The following is a 26,530-nucleotide window of genomic DNA, read 5'->3' on the forward strand; positions in this document are numbered from 1 at the left end:
TGAAATGAAGCAGCAAGATTTATTCAGAACCCCAGCACAATATGAGCTCAATCCAAGTGCCTTTTAATGTTGACCCAACTCCATATCAGTATTCTCATTAATGCTGGGAGGTTATTAGAGATCTACATCACAGAAAAAAGGCCCCTTGGCCAACCAAAAACAATCACCTAATCCCATTTTGAACACTTGGCCCATAGCCTTGTATGCCTTGGCAAAACGTTTGCACATCTAAACACTTAAATGTTATGAGGGTTTCTGTCTATACCACCTTGACAGGCAGTGAGATCCACCCTCCAGGTGATAAAGTTTTTTCCCTCGCATCTCCTCTAAACCTTCTGCCCCTTCCCATAAATCAATGCCCCGGTCACTGATCCCTTCTTTAAGGGGGAAAGTATCTTCCTGTCTACCCTATCTGTGTCTCTTATAATTTTATACATCTCAGTCATGTCCCCTCTCAATCTCCTCTGCTCTAAGGACAACAACTCTCTCTGTAATTGAAACTTTCCAGCCCAGGTAACATCCTGGTGAATCTCCACTGCTATCACATCCCTCTTATAACATGGATTCCAGAACTGCACACAGTACTCCAGCTGTGGCCAAACTAATGTTGTATGCAGTTCCAGCAATAGCCCCCCTGCTCTTAAATTCTATGTGTCAACTAATAAAGACAGGTATATCATTATCATATTGCTTTTTAACCTCTTCTCCAACTTTAACAGATCAGTGGGCATGCTAACCAAGTTCCCCCTGATCATTGGTGCTTCCCAGGGCCCTTTTGTTCACCATATATTCCCTTGCCTTGTTTGTCCTGCTCAAGTGCATCACCTCACATTTATCCAAATGGAAATCCATTCACAGCTGATCAGCCAATCTGACCAGCCTGTCTACAACCTCTTGTAATCTAAAACTATCCTCCTCACTATGTACCAACAATTTATGTACAGTCAGCGAACTTGCTGATCAACCCTTCTGTATTCAACATCAAAAACAGAACTTGCTGGTGAAACTTAGCAGGTCTGGCAGCATCTGTGGACAGAGAAACAGAGTTAATGTTTCGAGTGCAGTGATTCCCATCAGAATGCTGCTTTCTTCCCACATATGCTACCAGAGCTGCTGGTTTTCAGCAACAATTTCTGTCTTTGTTAAGACAAAGATATTCAGCATCCCCAGTTTTATTCCTTCTATTTTCAAGTCTAAATATTTTATATAAACTGAGACAGCAAGGGCCCCAACACTGACCCTTGTGGGATTCCACTAGACACATACATCCAGTCAGAAAAACACTGGTCAACCATCACCTTCTGCTTCCGACCAATCGGCCAATTGTGGATCCAATTTGCCAAATTTCCTTGGATCCCATGGGCTCTTACCTTTGTTATCGGTCTCCCATGTGTGATCTTAATAAAGGTCTTACTGAAGTCCAATTAGAAGACATCAAAAGCATTGCCCTCATATCCACACCTGGTCACATCTTTAAAAAATTCAATCCAGTTGGTCAGACATGACCTCCCCTTTATCAAACCATGCTGACTGTCCTTGACTAATCTCTGCCTCTCCATGTGCAGATTAAGTCTGTCCCTCCACGCTGTTTCCAGTAGGTTTCTTCATGGAGAGTGGAAGCACCAGGAACTCATTCCATATTCTTCATGAAAAAGTCAGGTATAGACAGCTGGGATCAAGTGAATCCCTTGAGTACCAGGGCAGTAGGAGTATACTTAAGAGGGAAATCAGGAGTACAAAAAGGGGACATGAGATAGCTTTGGCAGATAAGATTAAGGAGAATCCAAATTGATTCTATAAACATATTAAGGGCAAAAGAGTAACTAGGGAGAGTACATAGCCCCTTAAAGATCACAAGGCCATCTATGTGCGGAACCACATGAGATGGGCAAGATTCTAAACAAATACTTTGCATCAGTATTTACTGGGGAGAATGACTTGGGACCGAGGGAACTCAAGGAATTAAGTAGTCATGTCTTGTAAAGAGTCGACATTACAGAAGAGGTGGTGGTGGAGGTCTTAAAAAATGTGAAGGCAGCTAATTACCCAGGACCTAATCAAGTGTATCCCAAGACATTTGGGAAGCTAGGGAAGAGATTGCGAGGCCCCTAGCAGATATTTATATAATTGATAGTCACTGGTGAGGTGAAGAGTGGCTAACATTGTGCTAAATTGGTGAGATTTACATCAAAGGTGAGTAGGTTGCTGGAGGGGATTCTGTGAGTTAGGATCTACATGCATTTGGAGAGAGAAGGACTGACGAGGGATAATCACCATGGCTTTGTGTGTGAGAAATTGTGTCTCACAAACTTGATTACGTTTTTTGAAAGGGTGACAAACAAGATAAATGAAGACAGACGTGGACTTCAACAGGTCTTCGATATGGTGGACGGGTTAGTTTGGTTAAATCACATGGGATCCAGGGAGGGCTAGCCAATTGGTTACAAAATTGGCTTGATAGTAGGAAACAGAGGGTGGTGGTAGTGGCTTATTGTTTAGACTGGAGAACTATGACCAGCGGTACGCCACAAGGATCAGTGCTGGGTCCACTGTTTGGAGATGCTGGTGTTGGACTGGGGTGTACAAAGTTAAAAATCACACAACACCAGGTTATAGTCCAATAGGTTTAATTGGAAGCACACTAGCTTTCGGAGCGACGCTCCTTCATCAGGTGATAGTGGAGGGGTCGATCGTAACAGAATTTATAGCAAAAATTTGCAGTGTGATGTAACTGAAATTATACATTGAAAAATTGATTGTCTGTTTTCAGGATGTTTTACATTGTTGACACCACTTTTACAAGCGTAGGATGTCGTTGTTCAGTTTCTGAAGGTGAAATCTGAATGTTCAACCTATTTTTCTAATCCGTTCAGAGAGATTTTATTGTACACCTCTGGAGCAGGCACAACTTGAACCCAAGCCTCCTGACTCAGAGGTACGGACACTAGCACTGTGTAATAAGTGCCCTCCCTCTAAGTGCACAATGGAAACAGTACTCAATCTTCAATAACTTAAAGAACTGTGGATGCTGGAGATGTGAAATGGAGACAGAAATTGCTGGCAGGTCTAGCAGTATCTAGCAGAGTTAGCATTTCAAGTCCAATGACTCTTCAGCAGATGCTGCCAGACCTGCTGAGCTTCTCCAGCAATTCCTGTCTCAATTTTACAATATCAGTATGGGGACGTCTCATCTCTGTTAAATAACAAAAGCAACATCACATTTTTGGAAGTTTATGAAATGCAGGAATGGAAACGTTCTACGTTTTAGAGATGATAGTTATGCATGTTCTTGTTTGCAGGTGCTGCATTTTGGTGATGTTGGAGATGTTCACGCTGGATTCCAGAAATTGCAGGCGGTTATGAAGAATCTTGGCGGTGCTTGTCTTCTGAAGGTGGCAAATGGCCTGTACAGAGATAAAAGCATCAACTTGCACCATGTAAGATGCAGTAGGTGGCCATTAGATCAGAAAGGGATGGTTTTCAGTTGTTCCGTTAAATCTCATTTTGAGAGATTCAGGAAAGACGTTAAATCGAGGCCAGGGTGGATGCTTTTGGGGAGTTATCCCACTGTGCTGGCCAATATTTATCTCTCCCTCAATGTCATAAAAACAGTTTATCAGATCATTATCACATTCTTATTCGTAGCAGCTTGCTCTATGCAAATTCATAGAGTCCCTCATGTGAAAGCAGGCCATTTGGTCCATCGAGTCAATACCAACCCTCCGAAAGCATCCCACCCAGAACCACCCTATCCCCGTAACTCTGCGTTTCCAATGGTTAACCCACATAGCCTGTCAACAGCCAACACAAACTGCTGCCAATTTACCCACAGGGCAACAGGTGACTTGCCATGCAGGGAGCACAAAGCTAATGCCTGTGGGGCTGCATTGCGCACCACTTCCTGGGGGTGGTGGGGGTGACTGGGTGGCAGAGGGTCACTGCAACCGTAAGAAATGCAAAACTTGCGCCCACACCTCCCCCCCTCACTTCCCTCCAAGGCCCCAAGGGATCCTTCCATATACGTCACAAATTCACCTGCACCTCCACACACATCATTTACTGCATCCGCTGCACCCGATGTGGCCTCCTCTAAATTGGGGAGACAGGCCGCCTACTTGCGGAACGTTTCAGAGAACACTTCTGGGACACCCGCATCAATCAACCCAACCACCCCGTGGCTGAACACTTTAACTCCCCCTCCCACTCTGCCAAGGACATGCAGGTCCTTGGTCTCCTCCATCGCCAGACCCTGGCAACACAACGCCTGGAGGAAGAGTGCCTCATCTTCTGCCTAGGAACCCCAGCTTCCTCATTTCCCCTCCCCTCACCTTTTCTCAGTCCCAACCCTCGGACTCAGCACCGCCTTCTTGACCTGCAATCTTCTTCCTGACCTCTCCACCCCCACCCCCTCTCCGGCCTATCACCCTCACCTTAACCTCCTTCCACCTATGGCATTCCCAACGCCCCTCCCCCAAGTCCCTCCTCCTTACCTTTTATCTTAGCCTGCTTGGCACACCCTCCTCATTCCTGAAGAAGGGCTTATGCCTGAAACGTCGATTCTCCTGCTCCTTGGATGCTGCCTGACCTGCTGCGCTTTTCCAGCAACGCATTTTTCAGCTCTGATCTCCAGCATCTGCAGTCCTCACTTTCTCAAAGGTATTCAGTGCCTGATTCAGACTCTATCTCTGGAAACTGCTGAGAGCCAACCTTGATGTCAGTTGAATGTGGACTGAGACTTTAAGAGAGAGGATGTCATTTGGCTGCATGTATCCAAAGTTCACAATTCTGCCTGGCTGGTGTGGGTCTGTGAACTGCGCACCCAGGGGGTCAGCTGGTTTATTGTGAACTCTGCTTCCGAACTTGGAACATGTTTTACTGTTTTAAATGAACTAACTCACAGAGTGATCAATCGCTGAGGATCGATCGCTTAGTACAGGGTGACTCCTGTACCTGCGGAATTGTTCACTGAGACCCGAATATATTACAGGGATCCTTCCAGAACCAGGGGGCTGCTGGGAAGGTAAATTTCCCACTTAAATGAACGGGTTCACACCTCTCCGCAGTGTCAGGCTTCCACGGTTGGTCTTGGAACGTATCCCTCACGAGTACTGGAGGGGGACTACTGTAGACCATTATCATTAACATGACTTTGACACATTTCCCCCCACCCCTGGGTCCTATTCTCTCTCCCTCCCTGTCGCAACCAACATGGCCTGGAATCTAGTAATGATCCACCCATCCTGGGTGGGTGTTATACCAGTAGAAGCCAGCACCTCCTGGGAGGCGCTGAAGTACAGCAGATTCCGTACACTCCAATTGGCCAACAGCTGGTGTTGCCATCATGAAATCTAGCCAATGGAGTGAGGAACTCACTATTGTTCGTTTAAACATGGACTGTCCCTGGCACAAAGCCGCAGCTTCGATAAACCTTTTCAACCAAATGGGTTTAACAAGTTTCAGTTTTCAAATCTGCCTAATTTGTTTAAGGATGGCGATCAGAGCAGCAAAATTCATTTGCAGTCAGGTGCCCCCCTCCCAAACTTCAGTTTTGTGCATAAAACATAATGAGCAGGGATGTGTGTCATGAAAGAGAAGGCGGAGTGAGTGGGGGGGGGGGGGGGGGGGGAGAGGAGACGCATAGTTAGGGTTGGGGGAAGGGAAGATGAGTGTAGTACAGGGATGGGGTGAGAGAGCTAGGTTGGTGATGGCATTGGGAAGTGGGGGTGGCAGGAGAGGGATGGAATGACAAAGGTTGGGGATGAAAGGAAAAATCGTTGCAATAAAAATCTAATTTTATTGCAAATGTTTTGCAAATCCCTACTGGCACAAGTTAAAATCTACAGTTACTGCATTAGTCTACAATGTCACAAATATATCCAGCAATCCTTTTCTAAGTGAGTTGAGTATGGTGCAAGCATATTTAATTATAATTCACATGGAATGTCAAAATGTAAAGTAAGGCTGTTTATCTTATCCTGGGCACATGCTCACAGGATCCTGACACCGAACCGAGATACGGTGTTGCACGTTTTCAGTTTTTCTTCAGTCTGCTTGCTGACTCCTCCTCTCTGTCCATTGTGTGTTGGTTTTACAGGAGTATCTCGAATCCATGTCAAAGTTCTTTCAGGCAGAACTCACTGCTGTTGATTTTGCTGAACAATCAGAGGAGGCCAGAGTCCACATCAATGCCTGGGTGGAGGGGCAGACAGAAGGTAAACTGTCTATTTATTATATTCAGTCAGTAAAGTTAATGAGTGTGTCAGTGTATCAATGGACAGTGACTAAACAGTCCTCAAACCTTCCAGTCAATTGCATTATGGATTTATCATTTATTTCCTTTGAAGAAAAGGATTATATACACTTTGGCAGAAAGAATACAACGGTCACGTTGGAAACAGAAGACAGAAATTTAAGTGGAGTTGTGTTCAGGGCCACGCTAGTGTGGTATGGTGGTCTGGGAGGAAAAGGATTTGGAGAAAGAGTGGGTGAAGCCCCACAGAGTGATGCTTGAGTCAAGAACCCACCATTGTCTCACCCACGAGCAGGCTTGACCCAGCTGGGTTTGCAGTCTGACTGTCGGGCAGCTCACGTCCTTCGAGTTGCACCCAGCTTTCTGGCTTTACCGCAGTATATTTCTGCAACTGTCTGTAACTCTCGAGGGTCCTCCAGGTGAAAGCAGAGCAGTATGAACTCCACCCCCCACCCCCCAACCTTCTGTGAAGCTGGTAGACGGGCAGGCAGTGAAGCTTCAGCCCTGACTAAATGAGAGGCTGGAAACCCTTCTGAGAGATTGCTTTCGCTGTTTGTGTTTTTAATTCATTCACTGGATGTGGGTGTTACTGGCAAGGCCACCCCTCTCTGCATTGCTTTCCTTCTTGAATCACTGCAGTTTATTGGGTGGAGTACCGTTAACAAGGGAGCTCCACAATGTTGACCCAGTGACAGTAAGGGACGGCAATATATTTCCAAGTCACGATTGTCAGTAGGTTGGATGGTGTATCTGCTGCCCTTGTCCTTCCAGGTGGAAGTGGTCATGAGTTTGGAAGGTGCTGCCAAAAGATCCTGGGGCTGAGTTCCTGCAGTGCAGCTTGGAGCTGGTACATACTGCTGTTACTGTGTGCTGGTGAGGGAGGGAGTGAACGTTGAAGGTGTTTGGTGATGGCCAACCTCTTGAAACTCGTCATTGGTCTGGGATGTCAATTGCCTCAGCCACACTACCCGGCTTTCCAGCAGCAGCTCTGCACTGCACTTCCGACAGGGACCGGGAGAGGCACCTCTGGTTGGATGGGTTTGTACCAGCCTGAAGGAAGTTGGAGGAGGGGGGGGGGGGGGTTCTGGGGAGCTGTAATTCCCAGCTCAGACAGAGAGGCTCAGCTAGGTGTCCTGAGCCAGATCGCATTGCAGCTGTGCATTTCCACGTTCCACCTCCTGGAACATATCTGCTTTCCCTTCCATTTCTGAAACTACAGCAACTGAAACACAGTTCAGCCAGTCTGACTAGAAATGCTACCCGTCTGACAGACTCAGCATTATCAGCCTGCCCAGTTTCTCCACACGGGACACCAACTCGGGTTGAACAGAAAGCCACTTCAGTTACAAAGGGGCTCCTAAACCCACTGTCAAGTCCCAGCCATGTTCATTCAATTGCAGTTGTGTTCTAAGTATCAGAGGTGAGTACAGCTGCAGTGGAATCCAAGTATTTAGATAGACAGATCACTGACCAAAGTCATGCAGGTCAATGAGGCCTTGAAAGAAGTAAACAAAGCATAGGGATGTGTTTTAAGAAGCAGAGAATGGAAAGATAAGGCAGTCAGGTCAAACATGGTTAGACCACACTGTGGAGTACTGTCAACTGTTCTGATCTCTCATCTCAAATAGGAACCAGAGGCAATGGAGGAGATGCTGAAAAGGCTTTGAGAATGATAGCATAACAGAGAGGCTGCGTTCACCATGAGATAGAAAATTACATTTTTCTTTTTAAAAAAGGAGAGAGAGCCGTGATTTGTTTGAGGCATTCAAGATTAGATATAATTAACATAGACACAGTGTTTCCGTTTGTGAATGAGATCAGAGTGGGTCTATAAGAGAGTTATTAAGCAATAGGGAATTCAGGAGAATCTTCTTTATCAGGAGAGTGTTTAGAACGTACAACTCGCTGCTACAAAGAATAATAGAGACAAACAGTGTAAGGTAGAGAAATACACAAGAAGTAGAAAGCCAGGGTTTGATGGAGGCACAGAAGCAGGCTCATGTAAACCACGAGTACTGACATAGACTCAATGGGCTGAATGGCCAGTTTCTGTGCCGCAAAAACTTTTCAAACATACTTTAAAGATAATATATGTTTACTTTATGTAATTTTAGGTAAGATCCAGGACTTGTTAGCTCAAGGCACACTCGATGCAAATTCAAAGCTTGTACTTGCGAATGCCATCTACTTTAAAGGCAATTGGGAGAAGAAATTTGATGAAGATAATACCAAGGAAATGCCATTCAGTGTCACCGAGGTACTGTCCTCTGACAGAAACGTATTCTGGCAAAGTTTTGAATTTATTATTGTTAATTACTAATGGGAGTCTTTTTTTAAAAAAAAAATCATTTTGTCAGAATGAATCTAAACTAGTGAAAATGATGTGTCAGACGGGAATATTTAACACAGCATACATTGAGGAGGTTGCAACGAATATCCTGGAGCTGCCTTACCTTCAGGAGGAGCTGAGTATGATCATCCTGTTACCTGATGAAATCAGCGGATTAGAAAAGGTAATATTTTTCAATTCATTCCTGGGATGAGAGGCCAATATCTATTGCCTGTTCCTAATTATAATCCAAGATGGCATGGGAATATGACAACATTGTTCATTTTTCACTGTACCTAGGTACAAGTGACAATATTAAGTAAATCTAAATTACCCTGGTGATGATGAGCTGCTGTATCACAGGTCCGCCCACTGTGGCTTCCAGGACTGTTTAAGCCATTGACAATGGTGAGACAGAGACAAAGTTCCAATTCAGGATGGCATGTGTGCCTTGGAAAGGCAGTTACAGATGTTGGTCTCCCCATGTGCCCTTGTCCTTCTGGCAGGTTTGGAAGGTGCTACTGGAGGCGTCTTGGAGAGTCTTAACTGTGGCAGCAAAGTCAAAATAAGGGCAAGAGCGAGTGAGTGAGTGAGTGTTTGCGAGTGTGTGTGTGAGCGTGCATTTGACATCTTCCTACGTTTTTGTGGTTTGTTGTGAAGTTATATGAAAAAAAAAAGAGCATTTTGACTGACAAAATGAAGGAAGAATCCGATAACGTAGAAACATTTTCTTCATCTCCCGTCGGGCCTTTTCTTGAGGAAAAGGAAAGTGTGAGCACACATCCTCACTGGGAGGCGGGGGGAGCCAATAAAACTCCAAGCACAGGACTTTGTGGCATAGTTGTAGCCCAGAGACTCAGATTCAAGTGCCACATCTCCAAAGGTGTGTAGTAACATCTCTGAACAGATTGCTTCAAAAATCACAAATTCTCAGCATTTATTCTCATCGCATTAGACGCAACTTTGTCTTATTCTCAAACAAGAGGAAGGAAGGAATAAATTCCAATGTCACCTGACTGATTCTGTCGCAATCCCTCATATTTTACAGGGTAATGTTTCTTGTGTGACTGTAATTTAAACAGATCCCTGTAATATAAGCAGATGTTTAAAACATTTCTGCTGGAGGGTTATTGTCACATTGTGCACTCTGAGCTGAAAGGAATGGAAGGAATGTTTTTAAATGTAAGGAAGGCCAGCGTTTCCACAGAGTGGAGTTAAAATCATAAGAATCCCTACAGTATGTAGGCAGGCCATTTGGCCCATCGAGTCCTCACCTGCCCTCTGAAGAGCATCCCACCCACATTCACCCGATTCCTGCATTTCTCATAGCTAACCCCCCCCCCAGCCTACAATCCCTGGACACTCTGGGCAATTTACCTAACTTGCAGAAGTTTGGATTGTGGGAGGATGTCGGAGCACCTGCAGACACTGGGAGAATGTGCAAATTTCACAGACAGACAGTTGCCCGAGAGTAGGATCGAACCCAGGTCCCCGGTGCTGTGAGGCAGGATCTACTGATCTACTGAGCCACACTAGTCCTGTAAAAGGCCACATTATTTCTAATTGTGAGTGAGGTACTGGAAAAGCACAGTGGGTCAGACAGCATCTGAGAAGCAAGAAAATCGACATTTCGGGCAAAAGGCCTTCTTCAGGAATGAGGCTGGGAGCCTCGGGGGTAGAAGTTAAATGGGAAGGGGGTAGGGCTGGGGGGGGAAGGTAGCTGAGAGTGCAGGAGGTGGAAGGAGGTGGGGTAATGGTCTAGATTAGAGTGGTGCTGGAAAGGCACAGCAGGTCAGGCAGCATCTGAGGACCAGGAAAATCGACGTTTCGGGCAAAAGCCCTTCATCAGGAATAGAGGTAGTCCTTTGTTGTGAAGTTGTGGGGATAAAAGTGATTGGTCGGAGGGGAGAGTGAAGTGGATAGGTCAGAAGGAAGATTGTCATGTAGGACAGGTCATGAGGGCAATGCTGAGCTGGAAGGTTGGAACTGGGGGGAGGGGAAATGAAGAAACAGGTGAAATCCACATTGATGCCATGGGGTTGGAAGGTCCCGAGGCGGAAGATGAGGTGTTCTTCATCCAGCTGTCGGGTGGTAAGAGAGTGATGATGGAGGAGGCCCAGAACCTGCATGTTCTCAGCGGAATGGGAGTGGGAGTTGAAGATTTCGGCCATGGGATGGTGGGGTTGTCCTGGAGATGTTCTCTGAAGCGCTCTGCGAGTAGGCATCCAGTCTCCCCAATGTAAAGGAGACCGCATCGGGAGCAATGGATACAATAAATGACGTGTATGAAAGTGCAGGTGAAACTTTGATGGATGTGGAAGGCTCCTTTGGGGCCTTTGAGCGAGGTGAGGGGGAAGGTGTGGGTGCAGGTTTTGAAATTCTTGCAGTGGCAGGGGAAGGTACCGGGAGGGGAGGGTGGGTTGTTGGGGGTGTGGACCTGATGACATAGTCACGAAGGGAATAGGGTGGGGAGGGAAATATATCTCTGCTGGTGGGGTCCATTTGTAGGTGGCGAAAATGGCAGAGGATGATGTGATGTATATGGAGGTTGGTGGGCTGGAAGTTGAGGACCAGGGCGGTTCTGTCGTTGTTGCAGTTAGAGGGATGGGGTTCGAGGGTGGAGGTGTGGGAAGTGGATGAGATGCACTGGAGGGCATCATCAACTACGTGAGAGGGGAAATTGCAGTCTTTCAAGAAGGAGGCCATCTTATGAGCGGCACGGTGGCTCAGTGGTTAGCACTGCTGCCTCACAGCATCCGGTCCTGGGTTCGATTCCCGCTTGTCTGTGTGGAGTTTGCACATTCTCCCTGTGTCTGCGTGGGTTTCCTCCTCGTACTCCGGTTTCCTCCCACAATCCAAAGATGTGCAGGTCAAGTGAATTGGCCATGCTAAATTGCCCACAGTGTTAGGTGTGTTAGTCAGGGGTAAATATAGGGTAGGGGAATGGGTTTGGGTGGGTTTCTCTTCGGAGGGGCGGTGTGGACTTGTTGGGCCGAAGGGCCTGTTTCCACACTGTAGAGAATCTAATATAACCTATTGTGTTCTGTGGTGGAATTGGTTCTCCTGGGAGCAGATGTGACAGAGGCAGAGGAATTGGGAATAAGGGATGGCATTTTTACAGGAGGCAGGGTGGGAGGAGGTGTAGTCCAGGTGGCTGTGGGAGTTGGTGGTTTGTGGAAAATAATCAGTGCTGAGTTGGTCACAGTTGATGGAGATGGAGAGGTCCAGGAAGGGGAGGGAGGCGTCAGAGATGGTCCAGGTGAATTTAAGGTCGGGGTGGAATGTGTTGGTGAAGTTGATGAACTGTTCAACCTCCTTGTGGGAGCATGAAGTGGCATCGATGCAGTCATCAATGTAGCGGAGGAAGAGGTGGCGAATGGTGCCAATGTAGCTGCAGAAGATAGACTATTCCAAGTAGCTGACAAAGAGGTAGGCATAGCTGGGGCCAGTGCGGGTGCCCATGGCTACCCTTTTCATCTGGAGCATTGATGACTGCATTGGTGCCACCTCGTACTCCCACGAGGAAGTTCGACAGTTCATCAACTTCACCAACACATTCCATCCTGACATATTCATCTGCACCATCTCAGACACCTCCCTCTCCTTCCTGGACCTCTCAATCTCCATCAAAGGTGACCGACTCAACACTGATATTTTCTACAAACCCAACGACTCCACAGCTGCCTGGACTACACCTCCTCCCACCCTGCCTCCTGTAAAAATGCTATCCCTTATTCCCAATTCCTCCGCCTCTGCTGCATCTGCTCCCAGGAGGACCAGTTCCACCGCAGAAGACATCAGATGGCCTCCGCCTTCAAAGACCACAATTTCCCCTTCCACATGGTTGATGATGCCTTCCAGCACATCTCTTCCAACTCCCGCACCTCTATCCTCGAACCCCACACCTCCAAACACAAAAAGGAAAGAAACCTCCTGATGCTCACCTTCCACCCCACCAACCTCCATATATATCGCATTATTCTCCGCCACCTACAAACGGACCCCACCACCAGAAATATATTTCCCTTGCCTTATTTCTAATCGCGCCGATTTGTTTTCCGTTTCTAGCTGCTGAAGAGTTTGACGTATGACAATCTATCGAAATGGACCAATGAGGAAAACCTGGATCCTTCAGAAACACTTGTCCACCTGCCCAGATTCAAGCTGGAAGGAAGCTATGACCTGAGGGCCACGCTTTCTGCCATGGGAATGCCGGAGGCCTTCGATGGGACAAGCGCCAATTTCTCGGGAATGACAGGGACATGTTCCCTGTCTTTGTCCAATGTCGTTCACAAGTCCTTTGTAGAAGTGAATGAAGAAGGGAGTGAAGCAGCAGCCAGCACAGAGGCCACCATGTCGTTTCGATGTTTCAGCTCTGTTGATGAATTTATAGCAGATCATCCTTTCCTCTTTTACATCAGGCACAATAAAACTCAAAGCACCTTATTTTTGGGCCAGTTCTCATCGCCGTAGCCAGAATTTTTACATGTCCCCCTAGAAAACATCCAATACTCAAAACTACTTGCTGTAATGTTCCACGCACCGAAGTCTGTGTTAATATCAGATCTTACATCATTTATAAACAAGTTCATTTACAGTGGCTGATAAATATGTTATTTCAGTTTGCTATTAAATTGCACATAATCTTACTCAGCTTGTTTGATAGGAGTTGGGACATCATGATGCAGCCTATAAGGGTGGTAGAGGCAGAAATATTCATAACCTTTAGAAGTGTTTAGATGTGCTGTTACAATGCCAAAGCATACAAGGCTACGGAGATTAGTGAGGATGGCAGATGCTGGAAAATCAGATTCGATAAAATGTGGAGCTGGAAAAAGAACAGCAGGTCAAGCAGTCTCAGAGGAACGGGAGAGTCGATGTTTCAGGTCAGAGAAAGCACAGCAAGTCAAGCAGCATCAGAGAAGCAGGAGAGTCGACGTTTCAGTCAGGACTCGTCATCTGCTTGACCTGCTGTACAAGGCAATGGGCCAAGTGCTGGAAAATGGAATTAGAATAGTCAGGTGGTGCAAACCGAATGGGCCAAAGGGCCTTTTTCTGTGGTTTAGCTTTATAAAATCATGAGTATAGATCAGATTAGTGTAGTTGTCTTTTCTCTAGGATGGTGGATTTCAAGACTAGGGGGCATATTTTTAAGGTGATAGGAGAGAGGTCTAAAAAAGACATGAGAGGCATTTTTTTTTTTTATACACAGAGTGGTTCGCATGTGGAATGAACTTCCTGAGGAAGTGGTGGATGTGGGTACACTTACGACTTTTAAAAGACATTTGGATAAGTACATGAAGAGGAAAGGTTTGGAGGGATATTGGCCAGATGGGACGAGTTTAGTTTAGGATTGTGTTCTGCATGGACTGGTTGGATCAAAGGATGTGTTTCCATCTATATGGCTCTATGATGATTGTGACCAATTAAATAACCATCTGCACAAAACGAGAGTAAAACTTTAACCCATCCAAACTAGAACAGAGAAAAACTCTTCAAAGCTGTCTTCATGTTAGAATGTAAGTAATGTATGTTTTTACTGTGTAAATCAATTAATTTTATCAAGTAATAAAATATCACATTAAAATGTTTAAGTATTTCAAACAATTACATTTTGAACAAAACCATCTAGAATTCAGTGACTGTTAAAAAAAATTCCAATGACTTGATTAATAGTATATATACATAATACACAATAATATCAGTTCATGTGGTTACCACAAGAAATAGAAGCAGGGTGTACCAATCAATCAATCAATCAGTCTCTCAGTCTTACTGCACCATTCCATAGGATCATGGCTGATCTTCAAGGTCAGCTCTCCCAACCCAACCCTTGATTCAGTTAGAATCCAGAATTCTACAGATCTCAGTCTTAAATGCACTCAATAGTTGATCATTCAAAGTTCTATGGGGGTGAACAATTTCAGACGTTAGCATTTCAATTCTCACTCTGGCCACTACCTTATCAGTAAGCTAGGGGATCGATCTCTCTCTGCCCTTTCAGAATGTTGCGCGTTTCAAAGTGATCACCTCTCAAAGCTCCACATTCAAGAAAGAGTGTTCAAGCCCATTCAATTTAATTTCTCCTCCACCTCTTCCCAAGAAGCAGATTAATGAATTTTCATTGCTCTGCTTCTGAAAGGATAGGATATTACTTGGGTGGGAAAGTCTGAATTGTGCACAATATGCACCAAGACACTATGTAACTGCAGCAAGACTGGTCACTGAGCTGCATGAGATATTCGGTCAGATGATGAAAAGTTTGATCAAAGAGGTTGATTTCAGGAGGTCTTTTAGAGGAGGGAAAGGAAGCAGTGGGGTTCGGGGCAAAAGTTCAAGTGCTTAAGCCAACATTGGAGCCATTAACATTGGGGAATTGTCAAGGGGCCAGAAGTGGGAGATTAGATCCTGGAGGAGATTAGAGAGAGATACAGAGGGGGACAACAACATGGAGGGATTTGAAAACTAGGTTGAGAGTTATAAAACCAAGTTGCTGTTGAGTAGGAACCCATGTAGGTGAGTGAGACCAGGGCTGAACAGTACTTGGTACAAGTTTGGACACAGGCTGCAGACTTTTGAAAGGGCTCAGGTTTATTTAAGCGAGAACTCTGGAGACCAGCCAAGAATGTGTTGGAAATACAAGAAAGACATGGAACTTCCTAACAGTAATTAATTTCTTTTTTGAAAAATGTGTTGGGGAGGAAGAACTAGAAAGCAAGATAGCCTTTTGGCTTGGCTATCCCACACAATAATCTTTAAACTGCTACGGGCAGGTTTCCTGCTAACACGCAATCTTTTCCTTTCATAAATGGGACAGAATATGAGAGACATACCCATTGCGTCATTTATGAAAGGGTAAGGAGACAGCACACTTGTAGTTATAAGTGCTTTGGCTAGCTATTGAGAAAATAGCTATGTCCCATTACTAAATTCACAGGGATCATCTGTCAAGGGTCTATAAAAGGGAAATATTCCTCAAGACCTAAAACCTGTTGGTGCGCCAGTAAAGCGCAGATTGTCCGATAACAGACATGGATGAACAATGCAGGATTCTCCAGTGGCACTGAAGCAGAAATTATAGCCATGACCTTATTGAATGGCAAAGGGATTGAAAGACCCACTTCTGCTCATTTTTTAACGCTTTAATAATCTGGTTCTGATGACAATTTAGATTACTTTTTCAAAAAAATCCGTGAAACCAGGAGCAGGACTAACGCCAACTCCTTCTCCCCCCAATTCCCAGGTCTAGGCTGCTGCCAATGAAGCCCACAGCTTAGACCTCAATCCTGGAGGGGGGGGGGTGGAGTCAAGATGCTTGTCGTCTGGCCTGTGTAGGCTGAGGGAAGAGGCTGTGCTCAAAGTCAGGCCCACACTAACTTCAAACGCCAGTAAGTACCGAACATTGATGAACAGCCCAGAATTTGCACTGCCCATGATGAGTCAGAGTGTCACCTCCCCATATTTTCATGGGTCAGGCCACTGCTCAAATAAAAAATGACATTCACATTCTTGATATACACTTCCACCTCTATACAATAGATCAAACTATTCACCATTTCTCCATATCAAAGCCAAACACCGTAAAAGTTCAGGATCCAAAGAGCTATTAAAAGCTGAATACCTTCAAGGGTTTTGACACTGAAACAGCAAGGCAAGTCTTAATGTATTCCATGACCATACCAGCAGCCATCCCGCAATAAGCACTTATATAACACCCTGAATGTAGTAAAAATATCTGAAGGCACTTCACAGGATTTTCGAACATGAGTGGGAGGATTTTTGTTGATTGTCCTAAAGGAGGAAAGAGAAGCAGAGAAGGAATTCTATAGCGCGGGGCCTCCAATGATACAACAGTTAAAAACAGGGATGCTCAAGTTTTTAGAATAGAGTGAGCAGATCTTTGAGGGTGGTGGGACTGGAGAAAATTACAGAGAAAATGAGGGATGAGGCCATGGTACAATTTCAAAGTAAATACAATCTCCTCACAACCTGCACTCAAATAAGAAATTGATGTTGCTTAACGTCACTGTTGATACCATTATTGTGTTCCTGTTGTTGCTCTGTCTCACTCAGGGAACAGGGCAGTGAGTGAACGAGGAATATATTAAGAGAGAGAGTGAGAGTGAGAGTGAGAGTCATTTAGATTAGATTAGATTAGATTACTTACAGTGTGGAAACAGGCCCTTCGGCCCAACAAGTCCACACCGCCCCGCCGAAGCGCAACCCACCCATACACCTACATTTACCCCTTACCTAACACTACAGGCAATTTAGCATGGCCAATTCACCCGATCTGCACATTTTTGGACTGTGGGAGAAAACCGGAGCACCCGGAGGAAACCCACGCAGACACGGGGAGAACGTGCAAACTCCACACAGTCAGTCGCCTGTGTCATATAGCACAGAACAGCTGTTCAGCTCATCGGGTCTACACCAATTTGTCTACATTAATCCCATATTACAGCACTTGCCCCATAGCCTTGATTATTCTCAAGTGCTCTTCCAGGAACTTCTTAAAAGCTGAGGTTTTCTGCCTTTACTACCCTCCCAGGCAGTGCATTCCAGGTCCTCACCACCATCTGGGTGCAAACATTTTCCCTCAAATCTCCACTATATCTCCTGCCCTTCACCTTAAAATTATGCTCCTGCTTTCTATCCATCCTGTCCATGCCCCTCATTAACTTACACACCTCAGTCAGGTCCACTGTCAACCTTCTCTGCTCTGAGTAAACAACCTGAGCCTATCCTTCATATCTGACCTGCCCCATCCCAGGCAACATTGTGGTGAATCTCCTCTGCGTCCCTTCCAGTGCAATCCCATCATTCCTATAGTGCGGTGACCAGAACTGCACACAGTGCTCCAGCTGTGGCCTAAACAAAGTCCTGTGCAGCTCCAACAGAACTTCCCTGCTATTATAATCTATGCCACGACTAATAAAGGCAAGTGTCCTGTATCTCTTCTGAAACAATTACAGATAGACTATCCTTTATCCGAAGTTCCAAAATCCGAAAAGCTCTGAAATCCAAAAGGTTTTTTTGTGAAGCTTTTTCTTCTCATTAACAAGGTTGCTTGGCATGCAAACAGTTAAGTGCAGCAGGTCAGGCAGCATCCAAGGAGCAGGAGAATTGACGTTTTGGGCATGAGCCCTTCTTCAGGAATGAGGAAAGTGTGCCAAGCAGGCTAAGATAAAAAGGTAGGGAGGAGGGACTTGGGGGAGGGGCATTGGAAATGCGATAGGTGGAAGGAGGTTAAGGTGAGGGTGATAAGGTGAGGGTGATAGGCCGGAGTGGGGGTGGGGGCGGAGAGGTCAGGAAGAAGATTGCAGGTTAGGAAGGTGGTGCTGAGTTTGAGGGTTGGGACTGAGACAAGGTGGGGGGAGGGGAAATGAGGAAACTGGAGAAATCTGAGTTCATCCCTTGTGGTTGGAGGGTTCCTAGGCGGAAGATGAGGCGCTCTTCCTCCAGCTGGTCGTGTTGCTATCGCCAAACCATACGACGGCTGGAGGAAGAGCGCCTCATCTTCCGCCCAGGAACCCTCCAACCACAAGGGATGAACTCGGATTTCACCAGTTTCCTCATTTCCCCTCCCCCCCACCTTGTCTCAGTCCCAACCCTCGAATTCAGCACCACCTTCCTAACCTTCAATCTTCTTCCTGGCCTCTCCACCCCAACCCCCACTCCGGCCTATCACCCTCACCTTAACCTCCTTCCACCTATCGCATTTCCAATACCCCTCCCCCAAGTCCCTCCTCCCTACCTTTTATCTTAGCCCACTTAGCACACTTTCCTCATTCCTGAAGAAGGGCTCATGCCCGAAACGTCGATTCTCCTGCTCCTTGGATGCTGCCTGACCTGCTGCGCTTTTCCAGCAACACATTTTCAGCTCTGACCTCCAGCATCTGCAGTTCTCACTTTCTCCATGCAAACAGTTAAGCCAGGTCGACACCCACTTGATGTGTGGGACTCAGATGCGACATGGGGGGCTTGGCCCAGCACCGGCAGGCCTCAATACTCTCTCAAGGCCTGTTTTAATTAGTAAGTCTGCTCCTCTGGTAAGATTTTTAAAATATTTCACCATCAAACGGTCACTTATTCTGAAATTTGAAAAATTCCAAATTCTGAAAAACAGCTGGTCCCGACAATTTTGGATAAAGAATCGTCTACCTGTATTACCCTGTCCTGCTGCCTTCAGGGATATGTGGACAAGTATCCCAAGATTCCTCTGAGCTTCCTATTATCTTGCCATGCATTGAGTACTCCCTTGTCTTGTTCCTTCTTCCAAAGTGCAGCACCTCACACCTCTCAGGGTTCGATTCCATCTGCCATTGATCTGCCCACCTGACCCAACTGGTCTAGTTCTTCCTGTAACGTTCTTCCTCACAGTCAACATCCGGCCAATCTTCATGTCATCCACAAATTTACAAACTCTCCCCCCCACCCTCCCTCAGATTGTCCTCTTACTTGTTTATATATACACGCATCGTGAACAACATGGGACCCAGCACTGACCCTGTTGTACATCACAGGATGCCAGCCTTCAATCATACATACAGCCATCTACTATCCCCCCTCTGTGGTGATGGGTGAGATAATGATGAGGGAGCCGGGCAGCGAGATGGGCCACAAGAAGGGGCAATGTGAAAGTGAAGCTACATTTGGCTCGATGATCTTATGAAGACATTTTTGAGGATCAGTGTCTTCATTTCAAAGGCACAACATCATTGAGAATGTGTCCAAAAGGAACGAGGCCTTAAACTGGGGCTTGTTACAAAATGCCACCAAACTTCATTACTGGCATCTGCAGAGGAAAGGGAAGGCGAGCAAAATATGTCAAAAATGTTTAAGCAGTTTGAGAACAGAAATGCATTTTAGATTTATGAACGATATAAAAATACACACACGAGCAATCATTCTTCCCTGCAAATCAAAAAGGTCCCAACTCATTAGGCTTAACCACAAGACCTCAGTCTCTGCAACAGTGGAGCAGTATGGGATGGTTCTACCAACGTCAATCCGTTATCACAGACTGGGCAAAAGCAAAGACTGAGATTTCACAAATTAGGTGTTTCTTAACTAGAAACCAGTGAGAGTCAGCGAAGGCAGGGGTGTTAAATGAAGGGGCATCGATGCACATTTAGACAGCAGAGGGTCGGAAGTTGAAGGCTGGTCAGAAGAATGTTGGGATTGGAAAAGTCTGGAGATGACAAAGGTATTGGCAAGTTGCGAGTGAGCTGAGAGAGGATAGGAATCAATGAATGTTTCAGAGGTGGAAATAGGCCGTCTCAGTGATAGTAAGGTATGTGACCAGAAACTCATTTCGGCGTCAAATATGACACCAAAGAGTCAGGTCCAGCTTCAAACAGATCCTTACCTTCAAACGGAATAAACTTAGATGCAGTTCTGCAAACTGCGAATCAGGTCATATCTGTGACATGAAGAAAGGGCTTGGGCAAGCTTGCCAAGGCTGGCACCTTTGGATCCTTCTTTCATTTGCCATTTGTGTAGCATTTTGTAAACTTTCTCCTTCAATCCGTCCCTTTCATAATCATGATCAATCTCGTCGATTTCGGACTCTCTGAAGCCCAGCTTACGAGCACAGTGTTTCCAATCTTTGCCCAACTCTCCCCGCAGCAGGTCCAGGTGAGATTCTTGAACTGGAGTGTTGTCTGAGAATGGAGGAGAGAGAAAAAGCAAAATCAGTGCCACGTTCTTCAATGGCACTCAAAGAGAAGCAAAACTGTAGGAAAAAAAAAATTTACATTGCACTAAGAGTGGTGAAAGAGCATGTATTTTTACAGAAGCATCACAGAAAGCATTCTATCTGGATGCATCAGGCCTGGTACAGCAATGCTCTGCCCAGGATGATAAGAAACTACATAGAGTTGTGAACACAGCCCAGTCTGTCACACAAGCCAACATTCTAACCATTCACTTATGTTCCCACCTCTAATGCCAGGGGTCAAAACATGTCGCCTCACCCTAATCCCAGTACCTAACACCCCTCCCCCCTGCCCTTAGCCACAACTTGACCTCCCCACAGATGCTGCAGAGTTTTTCCAGCACTGCAACTTTTTGCTGGTGGGGAGGAACTAGATCTCCACGAGAAGGAGGGACATTTGAGTGAAATAAATCTGCCAGGCTCCAGTGATAGAGCTAGGGATTGTGTGTGTGTATGCATGCGTGCATGTGTGGGAATGTATTTGTGTTTTCTATGTCATTTATCTCTCTTCATTACTCCTATCTTTCTTTGCCTCCTTTTGGAACATATCTCCATGGGGTTTGGGGGGGGGGGAGGCAGGCATTACTCAGTATGCAGTCAAAGCCTAGATGGGCTGTCCATAACTCCGATAAGAGACACAGTCAGAAACACACATTATAGATTATTATCACACAGGCATTGCTGAGTTGTTTTGATATTTGTTATATTCAGTGCAATTTTAAGTCTTATCAGGATGAGTTGGACAGACTGGGCTTGTTTCCACTGGTGGTTAGAAGAGTGAGGGGTGACCTGATTGGCACGTGTAAGATCCTAACTGGTGTTGACCAGGTGACATGGAAAGGATATTTGCTCTTGTGTAGGAGGTCAGACCTAGGGGGCACTGTTTTAAAATTACAAGTCACCTTTTTGTGACAGAGAGAAGGAGAATGGTTCTTCCCTTTGGAGGGTAATACAATATTGGAACTCTCTGCCTCAGAAGGCAGCAGACGCTGGAATTAATAGTTTTAAGAGAGAGGTGAATCGATTTTTGTTAGGCATGGGGTAAAAGATTTAGCAGAGGAAGAAGGGAATGTGGAATTCCAAACAGACAGATCTTATTGAATATCAGAATAGGACAGGCCGAATGGGCTACAATTGCGCCTACTTTGTACATTTGCAAGCAAGGTTTCTTCAGTTGTGGTGTCGGTAGAGGAACAGAAATCAGCACATGGTGAATTATTGGAGATGAATTATTGGAGAAAAGACTCAGTAACTGGGAATGGGGCAGTGAGATGTTGAGAATACGGGTTTTATACAAGATATAAAAATACATGCGCAAGCTATCAATCTACTCTCCAAATCCAAAAAAAACCCAACTCCTTAGGCTTGACCACTCGACCTCAGTCTCTGCACCAGGGCTGATTCAAAAGGTTGCACCAATGGAGATATGTTCCAATGAGAGGCAAAGAAAGATAGGATTAAGGAAGAGAGATAAATGATATAGAAAACAAAAATACAGAAGTTTAATCATGTTTCTTTTAATATAGTTCCAAGAACAATTCTCCCGGCTTGTAAAAGTATGTTTTCAGACAAAGTCAAAAGTCACATGACACCAGGTTATAGTCGAGCAGGTTTATTTAAAATCACAAGCTTTTCGAAGTGCTGCTGTTTCATCACCTGACAAAGGGGCAGTGCTCTGAAAGCTTGTGACTTTAAATAAACCTGTTGGACTATAACCTGGTGTTGTGTGACTTTTGACTTTGTCCATCCCAGTCTAATATCAGCACCTCCACGTTATGTTTTCAGGGGGAGAGGGGCTTTGTGGCAGTAGTTAAGATTATTAAATCACTAAAATGTCAGTGAAAGACCAAGAACTCATTTTTTTGTTCTGGAGTGTTCAGTGAGAATCCAATGATTCTCACGTGCAGCAATTTCACACCTTTGGTTTACCTGAATGCTGTGTCACTTGGTGAAATTCTGGTACTGAGGAGCTTTTGAATGAACAAGGCATTTTGAACGGAATTTCCCAAATTTTCATGTTGACCTGCGCATTTGTGCATTCCGTAGGTGTCTTCTCAGTTAGTTCCAATACTGAGCTGTTACTACCTCAAATGTGCACCAATGTTGACTGAACTGCACTTTCTTCCTCTGCAACAATTGGCAGTGAATTGATTTACCTGCAAGCACAAAATTCTGACTTACCGACAATATTCAATTGCTGAGCACTTTGTATCTGCCTGGAAACTTTGGAGCCATTCTTTTTTTTCGTGTTGAAAACCTGTTTTCCAATATTCATAGTGTTATTGTTGCCAATCTGAACTCCCCTAGCCTCGCCTATGGAGATGTTCGCTGTACCTTCTTAAAGAAAGAAATGACATTTGATAAGAACATACAATCCCTCTTTAGGAATACACAGTTAAGCAAGAGACTTAATACAAACTAAAAGAACTGTGAATGCTGGAAATCAGAAATAAAAGCAGAAACAGAAATTGCTGGAAAAGCTCAACAGGACTGACAGCATCTGTGAAGTGAAATCAGAGTTAATGTTTCAGCTCTGAGGATACTTCATCAGTTCTGAGGAAGGGTCACTGGACCCGAAACATTAACTCTGATTTCTCTTCACAGATGTTGCCAGACCTGCTGAGCTTTTCCAGCAATTTTCGTTACTGAAGCAAGAAACTTACTTGTCTTTGCAGTTGTTTTAGATTAAACAATGTGACCAGGAGTTTTATCTCCTGATATAGTTAAGCACAGACTTGAAAGGGGAGTGGGTGATATGAGTGAATGACTGTGGCTTGTTTGATCTCCAGGGCAATTTTCCTGCAGGCAGAGTGCCCATCTCCAAGCGGAATCATTTCATAGGAATTAAAGTGGCACAGTGGCTCAGTGATTAGCACTGCTGTCTCACAGCGCCATAGACCTGGGCTCAATTCCACCTCGGGTGACTGTCTGTGTGGAGTTTGCACATTCTCCCTGTGTCTGTGTAGGTTTCTGCTGGGTACCTTGGTTTCCTCCCACAATCCAAAGATGTTCAGGTTAGATGGATTGGCCATGCTAAATTGTCCATAGTGTCCAGGGATGTGCAGGTTAGGTGGTTTGGCCATGGGAAATGCAGGGTTACAGGTTTACGGTGGGATGGTCTTTGGAGAGTCGGTGCAAACTCAATGACGCCTTTTGCCCGATAGGGATTGTAAAGGACAATTGCTTGAAAATGATTAATTCTCCAATCACTGTGTTCCCAAGGCATCGGGAACGAGGCCAGCAGTACCTCAGGCAACCTTTGCACCCCAGCTCCAAATTGTCTGGCTTCCCCACTACAATAGTGACCTAACTGGAGAATTCAGAGGGTTTTTACAAATACATTAGGGACAAAAGAGTAACAAGGGAGAGAATAGGGCCACTGAAAGATCAGCAAGACAGCCTTTGTGTGGTGCTGCAGAAGATGGGGAGATACTAAACAGGTATTTTGCACCAGTGTTTACTTTGGAGAAGGACATGGAAGATTTAGAATGTTGGGAAATAGATGGTGACATCTTGAAAAATGTCCACATTACAAAGGAGGATGTCCTGGATGTCTTGAAACGCATAAAAATAGATATATCCCCAGGACCTGATCAGATGTTGATTGAGTTTTTTGAAGAAGTAACAAAGTGGATTGATGAGGGCAGTGCGGTAGATGTGATCTATATGGACTTCACTAAGGCGTTCGACAAGGTTCCCCATGGGAGACTGGTTTGCAAGGTTAGATCTCATTGAATACAGAGAGAACTAGCCATTTGGATACAGAACTGGCTCAAAGGTAGAAGACAGAGGGTGGTGGTGGAGGGTTGTTTTTCAGGCTGGAGGCCTGTGACCAGTGGAGTGTCACAAGGGTCGGTGCTGGGTCCTCTACTTTTCGTTATTTATATAAATGATTTGGATGTGTGCATAAGATATATAGTTACTAAATTTGCTGATGACACCAAAATTGGTGGAATGGACAGCAAAGAATGTTACCTCAGATTACAATGGGATCTTGATCAGATGGGTCGATGGGTGAGAAGTGGCAGATGGATTTAATTTAGATAAATGCGAGGTGCTGCATTTTGGGAAAGCAAATCTTAGCAGGACTTATACACTTAATGGTAAGGTCCTAGGGAGTGTTGCTGAACAAAGAGACCTTGGACTGCAGGTTCATAGCTCCTTGAAAGTGGAGTCGCAGGTAGATAGGATAGTGAAGAAAGCGTTTGGTATGCTTTCCTTTATTAATCAGAGTATTGAGTACAGGAGTTGGGAGGTCATGTTGCGGCTGTACAGGACATTGGTAAGGCCACTGTTGGAATACTGCGTGCAATTCTGGTCTCCTTCCTATCGGAAAGATGTTGTGAAACTTGAAAGGGTTCAGAAACGATTTACAAGGATGTTGCCAGGGTTAGAGGATTTGAGCTATAGGGAGAGTTTGAGTAAGTTTGGGCTGTTTTCCCTGGAGCGTCGGAGGCTGAGGGGTGACATTATTGAGGTTTATAAAATCACGAGGGGCATGGATAGGATAAACAAAGTCTTTTCCTAGGGTGGGGGGAGTCCAGAACTAGAGGGTTTAGAGTGAGAGGGGAAAGCTATAAAAGAGACGTAAGGGGCAACTTTTTCACGCAGAGGGTGGTACGTGTATGGAATGAGCTGCCAGAGGATGTGGTGGAGGATGGTACAATTGCAACATTTAAGAGGCATTTGGATGGGTATATGAATAGGAAAGGTTTGGAGGGATATGGGCCGGGTGCTGGCAGGTGGGACTAGATTAGGTTGGGATATCTGGTCGGCATGGACAGGTTGGACTGAAAAGACTGGTTCCATGCTGTACATCTCTATGACTCTATGACTGCTAAGTCTTTGAGAAGTAAGGTCAAGATAGAGATTCTCTCTGAATGAGAAGGCAGCTTGCTGCTCCTTCAGTACTGGGAGGCCTTCTATTGTTTCCAAGAAAGAGACACGTATGGGTTCTTAAGGCTATCGGGATCAAAGGGTTTGGGGCAAAGCCTGAACAGTATATTACTGAGTTGGATCATCAGCCATGATTGTATCACATGACCAGGCTCGAAAGGCAGAACAGCTTCCTCTTGCTCCTATTTTCTATGTTTCGATGGTGCTCCATCTTTGAGAACCAGTCTCATGTCCCGATGCGTACAGTGATCCTTTAACTTAGGTCAATAATTGGCCAAACTAGAACAAATTACTGCTGAGCAATGGTTCCCAAAAGGTTTTAAAGGGCATGATGTTAAATACATAGACACCTTGTGGTTGTAGTGGCACAGTGATAGTGTTCCTACCTTTGAGCCAGAGGATGCAGGGTTCAACTCCCACCTGCTCCAGAGGTATGTCTCTGAACAGGCTGATTAGAAAATATCTATATATTACAATTTTATGAAACATGCACAGAGAAAACTGGAGAAACTCAGTAACATCTGTGGATAAAGGAACAGAGTTAATGATTCAAGTCTGGTATGACTCTGAAGCTCCGAAGAAGATTCGAGGCGTTAACTCTGTTTCTTTCTCCGCAGATGCTGCCGGACCTGTTAGTTTTTATTAATCTTTTCTCCCCTGACAATGTTAAATATAGAAGCAAGTCCCAGCTCCCTCAGAAAGGGATCACTCCCAGTTTTGTGTGCTTATAACCTCATTTTGTTTCCTTCTCTATTGCCTCCCCTTTCGAATTGACCAGCCAGGGACCTTGCTGCTAAGACGTGAACGTTGATTGTTAAATGCACTGCCTCGTTCCACTCCGTGCCTCCTTCTCATTTCCAATGGCTGAGATCTGGGAACTTGCCCAACTGAGCTAAACCAATCTGTCCAGACTATGTGGCGCCACATTGTGGCACTCTTGTGTCATGACATTATTACAAAAAAAAATGTGCATTTTTATAAACTCTTTAATGTAATAACATCCTAGACACTTCACAGGGGGGGCACTGTGAAACCAGAAATGGCACCTTGGAAATAGTAAGGCAGATGACCCAATATAAAACTGATCTTTGTGACAGTTTAAGAAGTGTCTTAAAAGAGGAAAGTGAAGGTTGAGAGAAGGAGGGGTTCGGGAGGGAATTCCAGAACTTTGGACCCTGGTTTCTGAGCAATTGAAATAAGGAGAGGATAGAATTAAGGAATGGGTATTTCAATATTGTTGGGCTGGAGGAATACACAGAGATAGAGGGTGGCAAGGCCACAGAGTGATTTGAAAACAAGAGTGCGCATTGTAAAATTAAAGCATTGTTTAACCGGC

General features: G+C 45.2%; 2 protein-coding genes across 10 annotated transcripts in view; one reads left to right on the plus strand and one right to left on the minus strand.

Annotated features, from left to right (window-relative positions):
- LOC122564496 (serpin B6-like) overlaps window positions 1–13,179 on the plus strand; it is a 39,544-nt gene extending 26,365 nt beyond the window's left edge. For all 6 annotated transcript variants that reach the window (XM_043719464.2, XM_087978512.1, XM_087978513.1 and 3 more), the window contains 5 exons: window positions 3,300–3,437; window positions 6,095–6,212; window positions 8,365–8,507; window positions 8,608–8,763; window positions 12,648–13,179. In XM_043719464.2, coding sequence (XP_043575399.2) covers window positions 3,300–3,437; window positions 6,095–6,212; window positions 8,365–8,507; window positions 8,608–8,763; window positions 12,648–13,052 — 960 coding nt within the window. In that variant the 3' untranslated portion in view covers window positions 13,053–13,179. The remainder of the gene's footprint in view (window positions 1–3,299; window positions 3,438–6,094; window positions 6,213–8,364; window positions 8,508–8,607; window positions 8,764–12,647) is intronic.
- ripk1l (receptor (TNFRSF)-interacting serine-threonine kinase 1, like) overlaps window positions 2,617–26,530 on the minus strand; it is a 74,508-nt gene continuing 50,594 nt past the window's right edge. For 2 of the 4 annotated variants that reach the window (XM_043719458.2, XM_043719461.2), the window contains 4 exons: window positions 22,480–22,635; window positions 19,951–20,245; window positions 4,491–6,189; window positions 2,617–3,404 (listed from right to left, as the gene is read on the minus strand). In XM_043719458.2, coding sequence (XP_043575393.2) covers window positions 19,968–20,245; window positions 22,480–22,635 — 434 coding nt within the window. In that variant the 3' untranslated portion in view covers window positions 2,617–3,404; window positions 4,491–6,189; window positions 19,951–19,967. Of the gene's footprint in view, window positions 3,405–4,490; window positions 6,190–14,155; window positions 16,371–19,036; window positions 19,378–19,950; window positions 20,246–22,479; window positions 22,636–26,530 lie in introns of those variants that run through there. The other 2 variants (XM_043719459.2, XM_043719460.2) reach the window with 2 other exon arrangements.

The sequence above is a fragment of the Chiloscyllium plagiosum genome, unplaced genomic scaffold, assembly GCF_037043375.1.
Source record: "Chiloscyllium plagiosum isolate Xiang-an unplaced genomic scaffold, Cpla_swu_hap1 HiC_scaffold_34, whole genome shotgun sequence".
Lineage (NCBI taxonomy): Eukaryota > Metazoa > Chordata > Chondrichthyes > Orectolobiformes > Hemiscylliidae > Chiloscyllium > Chiloscyllium plagiosum.